This window comes from Heterocephalus glaber, unplaced genomic scaffold (assembly GCF_053883595.1).
Source record: "Heterocephalus glaber isolate CG9 unplaced genomic scaffold, H.glaber_assembly_v1.0 deba00001561, whole genome shotgun sequence".
In the NCBI taxonomy this organism is placed as follows: Eukaryota; Metazoa; Chordata; class Mammalia; order Rodentia; family Bathyergidae; genus Heterocephalus; species Heterocephalus glaber.
This window is the reverse complement of record NW_028258349.1, coordinates 10,430,494-10,452,127: the sequence shown is the minus strand read 5'-3', so window position 1 is coordinate 10,452,127 and position 21,634 is coordinate 10,430,494. Positions and strand designations below refer to the sequence as shown.

Sequence of the window (21,634 nt, the reverse complement as noted above, 5' to 3'; positions counted from 1 at the left end):
CTGGAGTGTCTGTTGTCCTTTCTCCCCACCAGGGGCTTATGCCAGGGCCTTATCCTGGACCCTGCCTTGCTAGGGCCAGAGCTCAATGGGATATACTGGATTCTTGTGTGCTGCACCTTGCCAAGAAACTTGGTGAAACAAATTTGTTTTCTGTTCTTTCCCTTCTTTCCTCAGTTCAAAAGACCTGGAATTTATGTTGTAACCTCAGGGGACAAAAGTTAAACAAAGTTCCCTCTCCTTGGAGTCTTCCTAAGACAGGGGTCACACTCCAAAGCCTAATGAAGGTTCTGAGTAAGAGCCAGGGATTCCTTCCAGGGCTCCACAAGGAGGAAACTCCTAAAACATCACTTGCTGTTTTCACTCTAATGAGCACACGTGGAGTTTTTCAATAATGACATCATTGCTCTAATGGATTGTGCGCTGTGTAGCCTGCTTTGACATCCAGCCCCCTCCCCTTCTTTCTCTGTGGTACTGAGAATCAAACCTAGGGCCTTGCTCATGCTAGGCAAGCGCTCTATCACTGAGCTACATCTCAGCTCTTCAAGTTTTAATACATTAAGAAACTGTAGATATAACCTACCAAATCTTAAAACAAAAGCTATTTGAGATCCTTAATAGTTTTTCAGAGAGTAAAAGAGTCCCGAGACCACAAAGTTTGAGAACCACTGTCCGTCGGGGACCAGAAGGGTACAGTGAGTGAAGAGAGTTAGTTTGATTAGTTTGATTTGTTTGATTTGCCTCTTGTATTCTCAGCCAAGTGTGGTGGCGCATACCTTTGATCCAGCACCCTGAGGCTGAGGCAGGGGCCTCACGTGTTCAAGCCTAGCCCAGGGCAACACAGTGACTTAGCAAGACCCTGACTCAAAATGGAAAAGTAAAAAATGGGCTGGAGATGTAGCTCAGTGTGAAGGCCCTGGGTTCAATCCCCAGTACTGGGATGGGGTGGGGCAGGAGGAGGGGTTGTATTCTCTCGACAAAGACACAATTTGCCCAGGAAGTGCAGGAGGACTCTTCACCTCCACAGGAATTAAGTTCCCTCCCATTCTGCTTGAAAACTGTCATTCTCATTCTCATTGCCCTACTTTTGATACGAAGACAAGTATTGTACAAGTCTTTCACTATCTTCCTAGATCATGAGTTTACAACAGTTCCTGCGTGATAATAGCACTGGCAATTTGGCCTCCATATTCAGTACTAACAACAAAAAAAAATATTAAGTACAGTACTGAGGGAGGAGGGCTGGGCCTGAGGAAAAGGGAGCTCCAAGCCATGGACACTGTGCCCGGGTGTGAGAGCTTCTGACTTTGTCAAGAGAAGATGGAATCCTTATTTTATATGAAATGTCCTGATTTGTTTGTTTGTTTTGAGACAGGATCTTGTTCTGTAGTTTAGGCTGTCCTTGAATTCACTATGTAGGCCAGGCTGGCCTCAAACTCCAGGTGATCCTCCTGCCTCAGCCTTCCAAGTGCTGGGGTTACAGATGTGCATCACCACGCCCTACCTGAAATGTCCTGATCTTTAATATATTGGCAATTGGTTAAAAGAACTTATATCTTGTTTGTTTTTACCATACTGGGGATTGAACCCAGCAGCTCCAATCCCACCCCTTTTTAGTTTTTATTTTGAGACAGGATCTCGCAAATTTGCCAGGCCCTCCCAGAATGGTGGGACCACCAAACTCAGCTAAGAACTTGGTTTTTTTTTTTTTGGTACCAGGGATCGAACTCAGGTCCTTGTGCTTGCACAACAGGTGTTGAAACCACTGAGCTAAATCCCTGGCAAGAACTTGTTTTTTAAAATTAGTCTTCTTCGAGCCAAACTAAATCCAACAGAGTCAGATCAGCTCTGTACACCACCAGCTTCTGCCCTCCACCTTACCAGCCATGAAAGGCTGGTGGTGTGGAAGGAGGCGAAAGGACAGAGGAAGACGCCCAAGGGCCTAAGATCATCACATCTGTTTCTTGTAGCCTTGTAATTTCAGCTTCACTGACTTCTCACAGTAGGCTTAGTTCACTTTAACCAAACAAACACAGGCCCAACAGGACACTAAAATTGAGGGCACTGGCCACCATGCCCATCCAGCTGACCCAGAATAAAGAGCACACCGGGTACACTGGAGAGAAGCACCTCTCCAGAGCAGTGGGGTTCTGCCCACCCTGATTATAATACTAAAATACCCACCCCATCCCCCATGTTTTCCAGGAAACATGCGGAAAATCATGATGAACTCTGCCCCTTACCCCTCCCTCAAAAGTCCCTTCTCCCTCCGCCATATATCAAGTACCCCAAAATGAGAGTGGGAATGGCAAATAACATCCCCCCTTCCCGAGTAGCCTGAGACCCCACTTAAGCCAGCAAACCTTTGTCCTTGGGAACTTGGGAAATTTTGGCCACCATATTGCCCAGGTTCCTGGTTTGCTCAACTCAGTAAAAGGTCCTTCCTTTTGATTCTGGGGTGGCTAATGACTTGTAGATACAAGGACCCAGATAAGGATGTGTAGATAAGGATGTGCTTTCCTGGATGTAGACTGAAGATGTGAAGCAGAGCTGATCAGGACAGAGTGTGCATCAGAGAGTGTCTCCTAGAGGGCCTGTTATTTATTTATTTATTTTTTTGGTACCGGGGATTGAACTTGGGTCCTTGCGCTTGTGCAGCAGGCGGTGAAACCATTGAGCCAAATCCCTGGCCCCAAAGAGGGCCTGTTAAAATATAGATTGCTGGGCCTCTCGCCCTGGAGATTGTCAGCAGGTGTGGACTGGGACCTAGAACTTGCATTTCTAACTTCTTCCCAAGTGCTGCTGCTGCTGGCCAGGGCCACACTTTGAGGACCCTTGGTGTGGAGCTGCCAGGCCTGCTTGAGAACAGCAAGTGCCTCCGGGTTGTGAGGCAGTGAGGCAGTGAGGGACTACCATGGTGGAGTGATAGTAGGACAGAGGGCTGGGGCAATGAAAGAAGCCTCTGGATGCCATAAACTATCACCCCTGTAGTGTGGCATGATTCAGCAACATCACAAGACCTTCATAAAAACCACAAACACAGGATGTTTGCATGAAATGAGAAATTTTCACCAAGAAAAAAATCGAAACAAGACTTCTAAGTTCACTTGCTTTTAGTCAGTGTAATTTTAGAGGTGGTACACCTGGGCAACACATTATTAGCTTCCCACCGGCTTTGCTGTGTGGGTTGTGCTAACAGTGCCTGGGGTACTTCCCCCGGGACCTGATGGCTGCTTTTGCTGAGAACATTGACCCTTCGCTCGGGCCTACAGATGTCTGACGGGTGATTAAAATGGGATCAAAGCCTGGCATCTCTGTCTTCATACTGTGTCTGTCCCCTTTGCTGTCTTAACCCTCGGGTCAGATTCTACTCAGCTCTGCATAGAGACGCGTTGATCATTTAAGAAATGAATGGTTTCTTATTTAAGGAATGAATGAATGAAATATCCAAGACTATGATACAGGGTCAGCGTGGCCTCCTGCCCCTGGGAGCTGGTCTGTGTTTCCTCCAGCCGAACCTCCTGGTTTCTCAGCAGCTCAAGCCCTCAAAGACTTCCAACCCTATCATAAGGCCAGGACGCATATGTGGGATGCTGATGCCAGCTGAGAGAGGAGCTCAGCAGTTCCTGAGCACAGTGGACCAAGTGTGAGCCCACCGAGTACAAGGCTGGGGTGTCTCCCACAGGATGACGGTGCCAGGTACCAAAATGCCACAGTTGATGGTGACCACCTGGTAGCCAAATCCATCCAAGAAGAAACGTTTTTTTTGGAACTACATCCCTGGCCAGGGGAATTACAAGACCTTAGCTCACCCCAGCAAATCAATAGAAACCTATTTCCCTCTTTGTTCAAGGAGCAGCAGCTTGGTCACTGTCTGGACCAGTTGTTGGTCCTTTCAGCCAAACTCCCAGCCCTTCCATTCCACTCCCTCCCAATAAGCTTTGCCTGAGCAGGAGTGTGTGTGTTGTAATATTTAGCCTGGTCCCCTCTTTAGCACACGGTTACCATTTGTAACGGGGTCACAAGATCCTGTTATCCAGTATCAGCTTGAACCAAGCCCCAGGCCCTACTCAAGAAGTATTGAGTTCAGCCGGGGATTTACCTCAGTGGTTTCACTGCTTGCTGTGTAAGCGCAAGGACGCGAGTTCGATACCCGGTACCAAAAAAAAAAAAAAAAAAAAAGAAGTATTGAGTTCTGAGAAAGACACTCAGAGCTTCAGTCTCCCTGTCAATAGATAAAACTGAAAATCAGGACATTTCACAAAAAGAATTCTTGCTGGTATGGGCTGACTAGTCATGCTGAAGTCCTGCCCCCATTACCTTAGAATGTGGCCTTGTTTGCGGGGAGGATCTTTACCAAGGTAGTCAAGGTAAATGGGACCGTTATTGGGTCTTAGTCCAGTCTGACTGGTGTCTGAGGAAAGGGGGAATCTGGACAGAGACACACACAGACGGAAGGCACGGGAACGTGAGGACGACTATGTGCAAGCCTGGCACACATCTCCTCCTGTGCTCCCAGCACCTTGATTTGGAACTCAAGCCTCCAAAGCTGTAAGACAACACATTCTGGTTTTGTTTTTGTTTATTTCTTTTCGTATTTTTTTTTTTTTTTTGAGACAGAGTCTCACTTTGCAATTCAGGCTGGCCTTGAACTTTCAGTGATCCTCCTGAGTACTAGGATTACAGGCGTCCACCACCACACCTGGCTTCCTTCTGGTTTTGTTTTATTTTTTTCTTTTTCTTTTTTTTCCATTCTGGTTTTTAAACCACACGGTTTGTGGTCCTTTGTTACAGCAGCCCTAGCAAACTAATACACCTGCTTTCTCTCAAACACTTGGCTGATCGGGCAGCACTGGCCCCTGGGTCTGCCTGCTGACTGCCCCCTTTGGACAGGACACCTGCGCTCTCATTTTGCAGCCCCCGTCGCCTTCCCTCACTTGCTCTTACCCTAGCCTGGCTCACTCCTGCAGGCTGGAGCCCAGGTTGTCTCTGTGGGACACAGGCCTGTGCATCCGTCCCCCCAGGAGTGGCCTGCGGTCATCCCCAGAGAAGACAGGCAGTCTCAGCCGCACAGGCAACCACCCAGCCAGGTTTGTGTGGATGCAAGGCTGAGACACAGACTACCCTGGATCTCTGTGTTCTGCCCCAAAGCCCAGGCACCAGGCCTTTCTCTTCTCCAGGATCCAGGCGTTCAAGCTGCACCCCACTTTCAATGGGCCATTGTCCCAGACTGGGAAAGGCACGGGCAGAGTCTGACATCATGAAGCCCAAGGTGGGGGCGGGACTCCCCCCCCCCAGCCTTCTGCTCCCTGGTCCCAAGGGATTTCCCCACCCCTCACCCGGGTCCTCCCTTGGGAGAAAGGACCCTCCCTCCCCCACCTCCCCTTTGCTCCGGCCTGCTGAACTTCTCATGTCTAAGCACTGCTGCTCATGCTCACACCATCCCCAGCACCCCCACCCACCTCGCAGAGTTCACACCAAGGGAAAGGGCACCATATCTACACCCGGGGGGTCCTCACCCACTCAGAGAGCCAGACAGCCTCCTGTGCATCAAGCACTGCCCTAGGGACCCAAGGGTGCATGGACAGACAGACGGATTTTGACCAAAGCCCTGCACTCTGAGGACTCCAGGCAAGGTAGGAATCAGGGAACAGGCTGAACTCCAAGGAAGGAAAGGACATCATTTAAGTCAAGGGGCAGGTAAGGAAGGCCTGCTGAGGATGTGACATCCAAGAGCAAGTGCAAAGAGGCTGTGGCTAGGGGTGGAGTGGGTCATGAGGTGGGTTGGGGACAGCTTCCCAGGAAGGAGGAGCAACAGGTGCCACCACTGGGTATTCAAGGAACACATTTGGTCACCCACTCCATGTGTATTAACAAGCAGGGACAGACATGGAATAACACAGATAAAGCCCTGGTCCCCGGGGGGTTGTGTTCTCAGGAGAGGAGGCAGTTAACACATCAGGTCATTTGGGACAGCAAGAAGAGCCAGGAGGAAAAGAGACCAAGACAGCTGGGGGTGGGCTGGGGTGGGGCCGTGATTCTAGACATGGCAGATGGAGGTGACACTGAAGTCGAGGTAGGGAAGCAGCTGTTGCCTCCTCCTGCCCAAACTGGCCTCTGCTTGTTTCTCAGGATTAGGGTCGCATGTAATGTTGCCACCAATTCCCTGAGGACGATATCTTCTGTCCCACAGTTTGGGACTTCCAGAGAGATTAGCCACCATTCCTGCCAGGGGCCCGGAATTGGGGTTTACAGTGATGGAGGAGGAGGGAAGGAGTGAGGCAGCCCCCATCCCCTTCAGGAAGAAGCTCATAGAACCCAGGCATCAGGCCGCCCAGTCCAAGCCCCGTGGTGACAAGGGCCCCTTTGTGCCCCCCTCCCACCGGGGGCAGGGAGGAGCTGGGCCCTGGAGGCAGGCGGCCCCTGGCACCCAGGAGGAGGGGAGGGAGGGAAGTGGGGGCCTAGACCCTGGGAGGCCAGGGGACTGTGAGCCCGCCTGTCGGAGCAGAGGGTGCCGAAGCCAGAGCATCCGAGTGAGTACAGAGGTGGAGAGCACCGTGCACCGGGAGGGCAGAGCACCCTGGAGGGACAAGTGGACAAGCTGAGTGTTGCTCAGAGCATGCGCAAGGGGTGAGGGGCTCTGGACGGTGGAGGGTCTCTGCAAATAACCCTAATTTAGGATGGGTCCCAGAACTTCTTGGGACTGCTGTAAAATGGGCAGGGACCCTGGTGGGGACAGTGATGGGGCTTTGGGAAGAAACCTCAGGAAGAAGGCGCAAGGGACCCTCCTTGGCACACCTCTGGTGCACCTCATGGTAGGAGGTTCTGTGGCAGCAACTTTCCTGGGGCCCCTAAGTTTGGAACAGATGAAGTGGCAGTGGTCTAGGGCTGGCAAAGAACAGAATGCTCAGGTGATCAGCCCCCTGCATGTTGCAATCTGGGAGGTGGTGAGGGCAGTGGGCTGTGAACAGGCAAATTCTGGCACCTGAGTGCACAGTGTGTGTGTGTGTGTGTGTGTGTGTGTGTGTGTGTGTGTACACACCTCCCTTGCAATCTAATCTCTATCAGTGTTTCTCAACTTTTCTCATTACACTCCAGTAAAGGATCTTTGTAGATGCGTTTTTCCTACTCTCCCTGCTTGCCAGCTCAGCCCTGCAGACAGTCTGACTACATGTTTAGGCACTGTGGCCTGTTAGAGAGCTGCAGACCATGGTCATAGCCAAGATTGTTTGGATCCCCACCCTAACCCTCTGTCCAACCCAGTAAGAGCGCATGGTCTACATGCTTATTTCCCGTGTCTGCCCAGGCTGCGCGGCTGGTCCTCACCTGCATCTGTCTCCTGTGCTTTGCCATTGCAGGTACAAGGGCCACATCTGCCATGTGTCTGCTGGCTTGTGCCTGGGTCCATAGTTACACTTCACGGTGCATGTGCAGGTCCCGGTGTCTTGTGAGCATGGTTCACAGGCAGCAGGTGTGCACCTGAATGCCGTGCCTAGGTCTGCCCAGGTTGTGGTGCACAAGAGGGAGACTGAGCAAGTGGCAGCACAGCTCTGTGGACACAGAGGCTTGGTGCTGGTAGTGTCCTCAGTGTCTCTATTGTGTGAGCTGCTCCTGGCTGTCACATTTCATGCCAGTGTTTGCAATGTTCCGTCTGTGCATGCATCTGTGTCCGTGGGAAGAGGGCAGCAAAGGCTGGGAAATTTGGCCCCTTGGAAATCCTGGCTCCAACCCTGAGGCAACCGAAGGAGCAGCCGGAGATCAGGACTCACTGGCCCCGAGACCTCCCTGGCCCCACTCAGAGCCTGGTCAGAAGCACTGACTCCTCTCACAACCCACCTACCCCAGGAGCCCCCAGGATGAGGCTCCCTCGCCTTGAGGAACAGGGTTCTTTTGTACTGGGCACTAGCCTCTGCTGAGGGCTGGGACACCAGGGGCCGGCTGCGGGGTAGGAGAGGGCGGCAGGAATTCACTCGGCATGTTGGGAATTCTGATGTCGTGAAACCCAGTCATTGATGAGGTTGGGTTCCTGCCTGCCACCCCCAGGCCTCAGCCGTGGGGCATCTGCTCCTTTACCCCACTCACCATGCCCCCTGCCCTTCCACTTGACGCCACTGCTCCCCATCCCCTCCTGATAGCTCCCCCACATCCCACCTGGGGGTGTGTGTGTGCTATGGAGGAGCTTTGTGGCTGTGTGGGAGAGTCCCAGGCATCGTGGGCAATAGAGACCACATGGACAACCTTAGCACAAATCATAACCCATAGTGGCAACCTAAAGGAAGGGACACTTAGGACTCAGGGCCCCATGCCCTGTCTGACTCCTTCCAGGTTGGCTGACTAACAGCCCCAAGTGGCACTGGAAGATATTCCCAACTCAGGGAGACCGAGGTAAGGGTCAGGGTACCAATTTCCCCTTCTTCCTGATTTCCCTTGCTTCCCATTTCCTGCTGCTGGCTAGCCTTGGCTCTGTCCTTGGTTCCTGCAGATCCCCAGGAGCATAATGTTGGTGGCGATTATTATCAGCTTGGTGGCTAAGACTACAGAGCAGCTGTGTGTCCTTGAGCAATTTACTTGCTCTCTCTGGACCTCAGCTATAAAATGAGAATAATGTTTGCACCTACCTCAAAGAAATCAGAGGAGTTAATATAGTAGACCAAGGTACTGAGCCTGGCATATGGCCAGTGTCACAAACAGGCTTGTGATCATAAATGAGAGCAGCAGCAGCTAAGCTCCACAAGGGTCTCTTCCTAAGCCTTTCAGGAAGCTCCGCCTTTCACTTCCCTGGCCTCTAACCTGCTCCTCTTTCTGTCCAGCTCCGGCTTGCTTACTTGCTATACAAAATGATATTCCTCACAGCACTGCCTATGTTCTGGATTATGATTTCAGGTAATGGCTATGGTGAGGGGTACTGGGGGTTCTAAGCCTTGGTCCCAGGGCCCCTAGGCCAGTGGAGGTGATGGGAGTTGGAGGGGATAATCAGGTGGGGCACATCTCTCAGCCTTGGTGGTCCTGGTTGCCCACAGCCTCCAGAGGAGGTCACTGGGGTGCCTGGATGCCCTCATCCATCTCGGCCTTCGAGGGCACGTGCGTCTCCATCCCCTGCCGCTTCGACTTCCCTGATGAGCTCCGGCCAGCTGTGGTGCACGGAGTGTGGTACTTCAACAGCCCCTACCCCAAGAACTACCCCCCGGTGGTCTTCAAGTCTCGAACTCAAGTTGTCCACGAGAGCTTCCAGGGCCGCAGCCGCCTGCTGGGGGACCTAGGCTTGCGAAACTGCACCCTCCTGCTTGGCACCCTCAGCCCGGAACTGGGCGGCAAGTATTACTTCCGAGGGGACCTGGGCGGCTACAACCAGTACACCTTCTCAGAGCACAGCGTCCTGGACATCATCAGTGAGTTCCCCAGAGGCTGGGTGGGCAGCGAGGGGGTGATGGCAGCACCGAGGTGGGCCAGGGTGTGGCAGTCTGTGCTCTGCTCCTGTCCCCGGAGGTCCAGATGGCAGACACAGGAGGGGTGACATGGCTAGGGGTGCAACCTCAGTGCCCCCATGGACCTTGGAGATAATAGAATAGAGCAGAGAAGGGCCCCAAATAGTTTTGCTGCCCTCAGAGGAAAATGACTGCTTTTATTCTCCTGGAAACATCTGGAGCTAAAAGCAGTGGTGCCCAGTGTTGTGGGCAAAGCCTCTGGATCCCGGCATTAGCTACATGACCTTGAGCAAGTTATTTAACTTCCTAGGGCCTTGACTTTGGCCTCTGTTAAATGAAGATAAGAATAGCACTTAGAGCCAATGAGTGAATGGTTGCTCTGGGCAGTGCCTGGCACATAGCACCCAACTCTGGCTGTCAGAGCACCGGGTCATTGGTGTCAGGCATTCAGAATTTTGAAGGAACCCCAAATTGTGAGGTTTTTTTCAGTGTAGTCTCCTAATTCTTAAATATTGGCTGCTGATTTATGTTTAAAAAAAAAAAATCCTGGGCCAGGATGTGGCTCAGTGGTAGAACACTTGCCTAGCATGTGCAAGGCCCATGCACTGCAATTCTGGCTATCAAAACAGAGCCCAGAGCCTGACTGCAGATATTCCTACTGCTTAATTTCTAGGGGCCCTGCTGATTGCAGCTCTCAGATTCAGTTTCCTCAAAGAGGAACCAGATTATAGTCTGGGTGTACAGAGAAACCACACAAGCACAACACACACACATCACACAACGCACAAACTACTGACACATATGCCACACATATACATAAACCACACACACACACACACACACACGCACGCACACACAGGTAAAATAAAGCAAGCACTGGAGGGAGATTTCTTAGGGAATATAACAGAGTGTCCACAGCACAGAGGCTGGGGCCAGAGTGACAGGTTCCAAGCCTACATGGCCTCAGTTTCCTCATTTGCAAAATGAGCATCCTAGTCACACCCGCTCTTTAGCAATGTTAGAAGGACAGGCAGGTTAAGCCCACCAGCACTCACTGAGCCACTAGGTTGTTGGTCACATTATTGTTGCACCTGATCACTTGTGCTAGGGCTTCTGGGTGAAGGATAATCAAGAGAAGAGAAGGATGTGGGGAACTGAGTGTCCAGGCACTCAGGAGGGGACAAGGTACCAGGGATGGATTTGGACAAGGTGGAGGTGCCTGGCAGCCCAATGCTGCCTCCTCAGCTCTTCTTTTTCCCCCTCACATAGACACCCCCAACATCGTGGTGCCCCCGGAGGTGGTGGCAGGGAAGGAAGTGGAGATCAGCTGCATGGTGCCAGACAACTGCCCGGAACTGCGGCCTGAGCTGACCTGGCTGGGCCACGAGGAGCTGGGGGAGCCGAGTGTGCTGGGTCGGCTGCGCGAGGAAGAGGGTACCTGGGTGCAGGTGTCGCTGTTGCACTTCGTGCCCACTAGGGAGGTCAATGGACAACGACTGGGCTGCCAGGCCGCCTTCCCCAACACTACCCTGCAGTTCGAGGGCTACGCCAGCCTGGATGTCAAGTGTGAGCCAGGGTGCGGGCCGGGAGGCGTGGCCGGGCCGGGACCAGGATGAGCTGAGGGCGGGACCGGGCGGGGTCTGGATGCGCTGGGGCGGGGTCGGAGAGGGCCGGGGGCGGGGCCGGTCTGCCGCATCGCCCTCCTACTGACCCGTGTCATGGCCTCAGACCCCCCGGTGATCGTGGAGATGAACTCTTCTGTGGAGGCCATCGAGGGCACCCACGTCAGCCTGGTCTGTGGGGCTGACAGCAACCCGCTGCCGCTGCTGACCTGGATGCGGGATGGGACGGTGCTCCGGGAGGCGGTGGCCGAGAGCCTGTACCTGGAGCTGGAGGAGGTGAGCCCGGTGGAGGACGGAGTCTACGCCTGCCTGGCAGAGAACTCCTATGGCCAGGAGAACCGCACCGTGGAGCTCAGCGTCATGTGTGAGTCCCTGCCCTGTATGCCACACACCTCTGCAGGGGACAGATAAAGGGAAAGGGGACCTGCCATAAACACCATGGGGGACAAGATGGAAGGGAAGGAGCCTGTCAACGTGTTTCTTCATTCCTGCCACAGGTATCTGGTGCGCACTTGTTTTGCAGCAGAGGACAAGACTAGAAGACACAATTGGTCCTCACCACTTAGGAAAGCTTATTAAATACAGGTTCTGCCCCTAGCTGGTCCGAGAGTAGATTTGGCCCTGGCCCCTGAAATCTGCCTTCCTTTCTTTCCTCCTTCTCCCTTCTCCCCTCCTCCCTCCGTTTCCTTCCTTTTTCTTCTTTTCCCTGGTGCTAGGGATGGAAAGCTCACACTTTACCACCGAGTTACCCCAGCCCAGGAATCTGCATTTTAAAATGAGCCCAGTTGTGTTAGGCAAGGTGTTTAGGAGGCCGCAGCAAGAGGATCGCCAAGTTTGAGGGCAGCTTGGGAAATTTAGCAAAATCGTGTCTCAAAGTGAAAAAAAAAAATAATAAAAAGGGCTGGGACTGTAGCACAGTAGTTCAGTAGTAGAATGCCTCTGGATTTGATCCCCAGTACCAGAAATAAAGAAAAAAAGCTCAGCCCCCCCCCCTCCAGTACGGGTGATTGAACCCAAGGCCTTCACATGAGCTACATCCTCAGTCCCTTTTCAAACATTTTTATTTTGAGACAGAGTCTCTTACTAAGTTACTGTGTTGCCTAGGCTGGACTCAAATTTGCCAGTCCTCCTGCCGCAGCCTCCTAGACTGCTGGGATTATAGACTTGTACCACCACACTCAGTTGTCAATCTGTCAGGAGAGTAAAGGAGACCTCAGGACACAGGCTGGGGGTGCTGTCAGAACTGGACTCTTAGCCAGGAACCAAGCAGAGGCCATCCATCTGTCCATCCATCTGTCCATCCATCCTTACTTACTTATTGAGGCAAAGTGCCCAGAGCTGGGAATAATAATGACAACCACAGCCAATGTCTCCTCAGCATTTCTGAGGGCTTTATCCGTATGCTCTTCCCCCCAGACATTCCCTGCCCAGCTCCTGGCCTCCTGGAAGCCTGCCCTTACCATCCTGTTTAAAACTAATTCTCCCCTGATTGCTCCTTCCAACCCTTTCTTTTTCTCCACAGTACTTATCCCCACTTTGCAAATATATTTTATTTATTTATTATCTGCTCACATGGCCCTTATTTAAGCTAGAACAGTACCTATTACTCAGCAGATTCTCAGTGAATGCTCAATGAGATTAGAATTATCATTAAGCCCACTTTCTAGATGAGAAAACTGAGTCTCTCTGGTCAAGACATGGATCCATACCCAGCTGGGAAGGGGTACATAGCTCCAGATCCGAAGATTCTGGCTTCAGAATCAGTATTCACATAAACAAGGCACCCAGAACTGGGGTCACCTGAGCCATCCTGAACGTGTGTACAGGTTTGGGGTGTCAGGGATCACATTTAGGGGTGGGTGTTGGCTGGCAGAGGCAGCAACACCACCTGGTTTCTGACCAACAGTCACTTGTCCTGTCCTTCAGATGCACCCTGGAAGCCGACAGTGAATGGAACAATGGTAGCTGTGGAGGGGGAGACAGTCTCCATCCTGTGCTCCACACAGAGCAAACCAGACCCTATTCTCACCATCTTCAAGGAGAATCAGATCCTGGCCACGGTCATCTATGAGAGTGAGCTGCAGCTGGAGCTGCCGGCAGTCACACCCGAGGATGACGGGGAGTACTTGTGTGTGGCTGAGAACCAGTACGGCCAGAAGACCACAGTCTTCAATGTGTCCGTGGAATGTGAGTACCCACCCCTTCTCATTGGTGCCAGAGGGACTGGTATGGGACACCTAGGTCACAGCTTTGCCTGTTTTCACCAGCAGACAAGGATGGAATGGCAGGGAAGCTGAATCCACAGGAAGAAAATACCAATCCCCTCTGAGAATACTGTTTCTGCTTCCTGGGATCAGCTTTTGGCCAAGGAGATCCCAGGATCCTGTGATGACCTGCCCTCTCCACTAACTAAAACAGTGACTCTAAAATCTAACCTCGTGAAGCACTGCTATTTAGCAAGCACTGTTGGAAGCACTGTACAGGGACCCATTCATCCCTTCCTCATGACGTCTGCATGAAAGAGGTCCTATTAGTGGTGCCTAGTCTACAGAGGAGGAAACCAAGGTCCAGAGAGTTTATGCCATTCGCCCAAGGTCACACGACTAAGAAATGGCAGAATTTGAGATTCAGATGCAAGTGATCTGGTTCCACACTTCTATACTGCCCAGAGATGACCTCATTTTGTGTTATAACATCAGGAAACATTGACTGAGCAGTCATTCATTGTGTACAAAGGGCTGTGCGATTCTGTGGCAGGGAGAAGACACCAAGCTTGTTAACAGACCGAGGACAGCTAGAGAGAAGTGATGGGTGCCTGTAGGAGGCTTCTGTCTTGGCCATGCCACCCATCATTCCCTGCAGACCAGCACCTCTTTTGACCTCCCTTATATGGGCAGCGCCCTCCACCCCACCTCACCCTCCCCTCATGGCCGTCACTCTAGGTTATAGCAGCCAAGTCACATTTCCACTCCTTTTTCTCAAGCAACTCCTTCTCGAATATTCCTTCTGCACTTTCGTTTCCCCTGCTTCCTCCTTAGCTCTGCCCAGCTCTGGCATTAGTCTCAAACTTGACCTCTTGGGCCTCAGTTACTCTGTCTACCACAGCCCCCATCATGGTTTGCCAGAAAGTTCAGAGATCAATGCATAAGCGTTTGGTGCACGGCTCATGCTCGGGACTCTGGACACGGCAGTAATCAGGACACGGCCAGTGCAGATTGTTCCTGGAGTGCCATTTTGCACGGCCAAGCCATGGTGGGCTACCTGCTTTTCTGCTGATCTACTGACTATGGGCATCATCCCTCCTCGCCTCTACCCCTTCACAGCCTCCAATGATCATGGTGTATAGTACTCTGCTTTCTTCATACCTGCTCTCCTGGGCTGCACCCTTCCCCACTCTGCTGTACCCTTCCCTCGGTTACTCCCCAAACCAGTAATTCTTTGGTTATTATTTTCTTTTGTTTTGCAGTTTTCACACTGAGCTACACTCCCACCTTTTTAAAATTTTGAGACAGAGTTTTGTTAAGCTGCTATGTTGCTGTGGCTGGGCTCGAACTTGTGGTCCTCCTGCCTCAGCCTCCTAGAGGGCTTGGGTTACAGGTGTACACCAACGTGGCTGGCTTAGGTTTAAGAGTCAGAGTAGGGGCTGGGGGATTTAGCTCAGTGGTTCTGCCGGATCCCCGGTACCAAAAAAAGAGTCAGAGGACCTCCTGAGAGTCTGAGGGGCACCCCAAAATGTACATACACCACCACCCCACCTCTCTTTCCAGGAGAGTCTCACATCCTCCTGTGTCATAAGAGCAGGTCAGCAACACCACTTCTGGGCCTGCCCTGGGCCAGGCATCGAATCCAATCTTCTGCATGTGTTATCTTGCCCTCTCCTTGTGATTGCTGTTTGTCATCATCATCTCCTTTAACTGAGAAGAAAATGAAAGGTCAGAATTCCCTGAAGCCATGGAGCTAGGTAGGGTGGTCAGATCAGGAACTGTTCCAGACTTCTGAGGGCTTTCCATTGAGCAGGGACCCCTGTCCTGCTAAGCACAGGGTCCAGCATGAAGTGGGGCACCCAGAAGCCAGTCACCCTTCCTGGTGACGTGCAGGGAACTAGTCTAGCATGGTGTCTGGACTGACTTACTTTGTTCTCACAGCTACATGACTGGGGAGAGGGCACCCCATTTGATAGAAGGAAACTGAAGTGTTACTGCTGTCCATTACCCTTAACTGAGAAGGAACTGAGCAGGACTGGGTCAGAATCCCAGCTCTGTCCCCTTCTTTTTTTTTTTTTTTTTCTCTCTGTCCCCTTCTTGCTAAAATCCCAGGCAAGTGACCTATCTTTGGCTGAGCCTCAGTTCTCTCCTATGAAAAAGGATGTGACACAGTGTCTCATCAGCAGGATGGTTGTGAGGACTAAGGCTTTCTTTGAGGATGTTTCTGTCTCCCTAACCATAAGCACCCAGGTGGGTGCTAAGTGCTCACAATGCCCTCCTGAGCCTGACTTCCTGTGGCCCCTTCTAAGTTAAAGACTACAACCTCTGTTTGTACAGATGTCAAAGTGCAGGGAAACCGAGTGGCCTCACCCAGCCAGTAGATGGCAGAGCTGGCACTCAAAGCCCTTATCCTTTGTGCCTCTAGAGGTTCACCTAGCATTGTCAGGGCTTCATAGCTCTCTAGGTTGCCCATAAGGCTGCACAGATACCAGGCACAGGCACCGGTAGGGTGTTGGCATCACCACCCACACATCGTTCAGGGCGGACACTTGTCACCAGAGTGCCACCTGGGCTCTCTTGAGTGGAGGGGTTTTGACCAGGTTCAATTTCTGTTGGTTCACATTTGTTGTATTAGTTTGGTTTGAGGTGTGTTGATTGATTGATTGATCGACAGTACAGTAAGTATAGTGCACATTTGTCTAAACAGCATTTAGGGCCTGTCATTTTTTTATTTAGTAGACTTAGAAATGTATGCACTGAGCTTCCAACTGGAATCGTTGCTGGCATGAATATATCTGCTCATGTGACTTCCTGGCCCATTGCTGTTCATACACATTCATTTTTTCTGGAAATTGAAAATAGGTGGAGTGAGTAGGCCGAGGAGCTTTGTAAATAGATTCAGGTTAGAACTATTGGAGATACAGTGCTCAGTCCAGGGCAGGCAGAGAAGGGTGCTGGACTCTCCAGAAGGGATAAAGAATATAGTTTAAGAAGCAACATTTGACATTTTAATATAATCTCATCTTTTGGAAAATGAAAGAAGAAACATCCCAGTACTGTTTTAGCAATTAAATGATAGCAAAGCAACGCTCAACAGTGTGACCATAGGTGGAGGGTAGTGTTTGGTGCTGGTGGCAGTGGGAGTCCCATGGGGCAGGGAGGACCAGGATTCAAGCCGCCCTCCAGAAGAAACATATGGGGTGCATCTGCAGTGGACTGAAGGGGGAGGGCGGGTATTGGAAGGAGGCAGCAGGCTGGGTCTGTGGGTGAGACCCTGCAGCCATGAGAATCCAATAGTTCATCCCAAGTGTGGGGAACAGAGCAGAGATGGAGCAAGGCTCCACCTTGACAGAAATGAGGGACCAACCGTGTCAGTGTATAACCTGGGTGGGGATAAGCACTTGGGAGAAAACCCAGGCAGGGAGTGAGTGAGGCGTGAAGCGAGGTGGTTTCTGTGGAGGTCAGAGATGTCACCTGGGTAGAGACCTTCCTGTGGAGGAAAGGAGAGAGGGAGGGGGTTAGGCAGGTACCCAAAGGAGTGTTGCAGGAGGAAGGAGGAGTTCTCAGCCTCTAGGGTGGGAAGAAAATCCATGAGCCTGAGAAATAGCAAGGAGGCCAGTACAGCTGGAAAGGAAGGAACCAGGGGGAGAGGAGAGAGAATTTAGATTTTATTCTAAGTGCCCTAGGGAGCAGCTAGAGGAGGGCTTTAAGCAGAGAGTGCCCTGACTTACATTTAACGAGGTGAACAAAGTTAGAGATGATCCAGAGGGAAAGTGAAACTCGCCTCTGTGACATAGTGTTCTGTTCTGGCTCAATTTGAGGCTGGAGTTGCCCCAAAAGCAGCAGCAGGAGAGTTTCCCACAAGGGAGCACCTGAAACCTTCCCACGCTAGGGCCAGGTAGGATTCCAAAAAAAAGGAGCTCTGGAGACCAGGGTGGTCCAGTCCAAAGTATTTATTAGAGCTGGGAGTGGTGGTGCACACCTGTAATCCCACCACTTTAGAAGGCTGAGGCAGGAGGATCACAAGTTCAACCCCCGTCTGGACAATTTACAAACTTAGTGAGAACCTGTCTCAAAATAAAAATAAATAAGTAAATAAGTAAGTAAATAAATAAACAGGGCTGGGATGTAGTTCACTGAAGACCCTTGGTTCAATACTAAAAAAAAAAAAAAAAAAAAAGCATTTATTAGGGGAACTTACAGACAGATGGAGGGCAGGAGCCATGGTGCCTTCACTGTGGCTCAGGGCCAGGGCCGGTGGTTTTTGCAGTGTTTTGGGGAATAACCTAAACACCTTTATCAGTGCCTGGGAATGTTCAAGACCCTGTCCAGCGTTCAATCTTGCAGGGAAAACATGTAGCTGGCCAGGTCACAGAGTAGTCAAGGCATTCCTCGTTTCTCCATCAGGACAGAGAAAAAAGCACGGGAACTGGGGATCCTACACATAGCCACCATCCCCACCCTTGGCCACCCTGACTGTGTGCCCTGCCAACGAGTCCCCTGCAGCTCAGCCTCAGCTGCCTCCAGCCCACTGTCTTGGTCTTGACCTTGCAGTTGCCCCCATGATCCTCCTGGAGTCACACTGTGCTGCAGCCCGTGACACAATGCAGTGTCTGTGCGTGGTGAAATCCAACCCTGAGCCATCGGTGGCCTTCGAGCTCCCATCACGCAATGTGACGGTGAATGAGACAGAGCGAGAGTTCGTGTACTCAGAGCGCAGTGGCCTCCTGCTCACTAGCATCCTCACACTGAGGGGACAGGCCCAGGCCCCACCCCGCGTCATCTGCACCTCCAGGAACCCGTATGGCACCAAGAGCCTGGAACTGCCCTTCCAGGGAGCTCGTGAGTACAATGGCCTTGGGGTGGGGGCTGAGGGAAGGAGGGGCCCCCTTGGATCCTGAGCCTGGGGCAGCTGTGCAGATTGACCAAGTAGCAGAAGACCCTCTGTAGCTGGTGATGGGGGACTGCCTGAGTTTGCCTGCTCTTCCTCAGTCCACTCGGGGCCCCCCAGTAGCTAGGGATGGTGCCCATGTTCAACCAAGAGCTTCCGTGTTCAACCAGGAGCTTCCATGTTCGCCAGTCAGGGCAAGGATATGCCGGCTGTGCAAATGTCAGACTCTCACCCTGGCCTGTCTCCTGAGAACCCAGGTGTCTTGCTCCCTGAGCAGCAGCCCTGAGGCACCTGGGTCCTCTCTGTCCTCAGACCGACTGATGTGGGCCAAGATTGGGCCTGTGGGAGCTGTGGTTGCCTTTGCCATCCTCATTGCCATCGTCTGCTACATCACCCAGACACGAAGAAAGTGAGTGTCTGCCTGGGCTGAGCTGGGGATGGGGAGGCTCCCAGAGGTGTGGGGGAAGGTGGCAAGAGAGAGCAGTGTGGCGAGGACAGATTCTGCTCTGAGAATGTTCCTCTGGACAGGAGATGGGCCTTGTGCCACTGTTGGTTGGGTGCATGGGAGGGCCTGGCTGAGCCCTTTGGGGCCATTGGTGATCTGTTTGCCCGCACTCTGTGCTCCGGCCTCCCTGCCTCCAGGAACGTGACTTTGCCCATCTTCAGCCAGGGCAGGAAACCTGGAGGCGGAGAGGGGTGGACAGCCGGGGATACAGTGAGGCTAGTCATCCTGAAGAGTGCGTTTGCTGTCTTAGAGAGAGGGGTGAGAGCCACTCCAGGTTCCTGGGGCCAAAGTCCAAGGTAGACAGAGCATGCAGAAGGGGTGGGAGAGGGAGACCCGAGAGTCCCGCCGGGACTGATGTGTCCTGCCCTGCAGAAAGAATGTGACAGAGAGCCCCAGCTTCTCGGCAGGGGACAACCCCCACGTCCTGTACAGCAGCGACTTCCACATCTCTGGGACACCAGAGAAGTATGAGGTGAGGACCAGGGTCCCACGGCTCCAGGGTAGCCAGGGAGCCGGGTGCCAGGGATGCTGAGGTCCTGGTCAGGGACTGTGAGGCCAAGGGGCAGAGGGGGAGGTCAGGAAGGAACTGTGGAGGGCTGGGTTGTCCCTGGAGACCGGCGGGGAGGTGCCAGGCCGAGGTTATGGGGGAGCGTGGGGGTAGGGCCCTCACCCTTCCCGCCTGTGTCTGTGACTGCATTTCCTTCTCCAATAGTCCAGAGAGGTCTCTGCCCTGGAATGTCCCTGAGAGCCCCAGGAGGTAGGTTCTGGGGCCTCAGTGTGCCTGCCTCCAGGCCTGCACTGGGCCTTGGGGTGGTGTCCGTGTGTGCGTCCTCGTCAGGCGTCCGAGACGGTCTCTTGTTAAGTCTGTCCCGTTGCTGCTTCTGCTGTCTCTGGTCCTCGTTCTGTGTGCGTGTGTCTAAGCACCTGTAAGGTGGGGAGGGGTGTGAAGCATGGTGGGGAAGCCAAGGCAGCACCTACAGGGTCTCCCAGACTGAGGAGGGGAAGGGCTTACCGAAGCAGGCATTTGCAAGCTTTTGGAAAGATCTGACCTTGGAGACTGAGTAGGGCAGGTGCTCCGGGTTGCCCCGTGCACCCCTAACATTCCTATGTTGAAGCAAGCATCATGAAGGAGGGGACTTTGTAGGCAGATTTCAAGCTCCGCGATGAGGAGGTTGTGGAGTTGGGGCATCAGCATCAGCAAAGGCCCCAGAGTGAAATGCAGTAGTGACCTTGGGGTGTTCGGGGATGGAGATCCTCAAGAGAGGCACTTGCCCAGCACTTTAGGGCTGAGCTCTAGGGTGATGGGGACGTAAGCATTCCCGTGTTTGCATGGAGAAAGTTGGGGAGAGGATTCTGCTAATGAGTTGCCTTCCCCTCCACAGAGTGAGAGGCGCCTGGGATCTGAGAGGAGGCTGCTGGGCCTTTGCGCGGAACCCCCGGAGCTGGACCTGAGTTATTCCCACTCAGACCTGGGAAAACGACCCACCAAGGACAGCTATACCCTGACAGAGGAGTTAGCTGAGTATGCTGAAATCCGCGTCAAGTGAGGGAGCAGGGGCAGCCCACGTGGCCTCCCCCCTCAGGACCCTCACTGGCCCTCACTGGCTGCGGGCTCCCTTCCTCCTCAAAGTGGTGGGGGCTGGGACAGAAGGGGACGGGGCAGGGGACAGTGAGGTCCTGGGGCCTGGCCTCCCTCTCCTTCCCAGCTGCCCCTCCCCACTGCACTCCCACCCCCACATTTTGGCTCCCCTCCACCATCCTTTAACCTCACATGTCTTGGGGGAGCTTTGTCTGTCCGTGTTATTTATTGCTACCCCCTGCCTGGCCTCCTGCCCCTGCCCCTGGCCCCACGATGTGTACAATAGGGACATGAAATAAATGTCCTGATGCTAAATACCAGTCTAGATCCAGATGGTTTCTGTTGGGTCTTTGGGGAGTCTGCCATCCCGCTGTTTCTGGAGTGATCCCAGGGATTCACCTCCTTCTCTGCTAGGCCCTCTACGGGGGCGAGAGCCCAGGGATTCTGAACTTGAGCCTGAGTCAACCACCATTAAGTAGTCCCTTCTCTGGCAGCTGCAGGCTTGGCTCGGTCTGGTTTCTGGGTGATTTCGCACAACCCTCATTCCTACTTCAGCTACAGCCAGGCATTCTGACAACACCAGGCCCACACTTGCAGGAGACTCAGTGAAGGGGGCAGACTGTCCCTTCTGAAGGGCACACGCTTCCCACTTGCCCCAGTCCCCACCACTCTGTTGTCCACACCCGCCTGGGTCTGCTTTCTGACATGACCTTCTGGCCTGTGCAGGTCAAGTGGGACTAACAGATCCACATGTCCACGAGCCTCTGTAGCCTAGAATGCCACCCCTCACATGCATGCTGGGCTCTGCCACTCCAGCCTTCTAAACAGATGTAAGGGACCAGCTGTACAATGAGCCTCTTCAGGAAGCTCAGGCTGTCCTGAGAAGGGACCCCAGAACAAAGCTGTGAAGATGAGAATACTGGGGATCTGAGAAGCCAGGTGATTTTGCCAAGATCCTGACACTAAACAATGGAATCTTTAGACCTGGAGATAGTAGAAATGAGAGGGGCTCAAATATGCTAAGCACATACCTAAGTTCAAAGCTTTATGGGGGGGTGGCCAAATGAGGGTTTGGCTGAAGGGACCAACAACTGGTCCAGACAGTGACCAAGCTGCTGCTCCTTGAACAAAGAGAGAAATAGGTTTCTATTGATTTGCTGGGATGAGCTAAGGTCTTGTAATTCCCCTGGCCAGGGATGTAGTTCCAAAAAAAATGTTTCTTCTTGGATGGATTTGGCTACCAGGTGGTCACCATCAAGTGTGGCATTTTGGTACCTGGCACCGTCATCCTGTGGGAGACACCCCAGCCTTGTACTCGGTGGGCTCACACTTGGTCCACTGTGCTCAGGAACTGCTGAGCTCCTCTCTCAGCTGGCATCAGCATCCCACATATGCGTCCTGGCCTTATGAT

The 21,634-nt window shown here is 52.6% G+C and overlaps 1 protein-coding gene across 12 annotated transcripts; it reads left to right on the top strand.

The window, feature by feature from the left end:
- Positions 1 to 5,469: 5,469 nt before the first annotated feature.
- On the top strand, positions 5,470 to 20,543 carry Mag (myelin associated glycoprotein). 12 transcript variants are annotated; one of them, XM_087191061.1, is made up of 12 exons: positions 6,454 to 6,530; positions 8,323 to 8,382; positions 8,808 to 8,880; positions 9,018 to 9,386; positions 10,692 to 10,988; positions 11,151 to 11,408; positions 12,971 to 13,231; positions 17,803 to 18,090; positions 18,452 to 18,548; positions 19,017 to 19,116; positions 19,357 to 19,401; positions 20,027 to 20,543. In XM_087191061.1, exons 3-11 carry the CDS (start codon positions 8,835 to 8,837, stop codon positions 19,387 to 19,389), a joined length of 1,749 nt encoding a protein of 582 aa, XP_087047187.1. In that variant the 5' UTR covers positions 6,454 to 6,530; positions 8,323 to 8,382; positions 8,808 to 8,834; the 3' UTR covers positions 19,390 to 19,401; positions 20,027 to 20,543. The 12 variants fall into 12 exon arrangements, with proteins under 12 accessions (XP_021095380.1, XP_004858887.1, XP_004858882.1 ...); XM_087191060.1 differs by having other exon boundaries at positions 6,484 to 6,627; XM_004858830.3 differs by lacking the exon at positions 8,323 to 8,382 and having other exon boundaries at positions 6,445 to 6,530.
- The last annotated feature ends 1,091 nt before the right edge of the window (positions 20,544 to 21,634 follow it).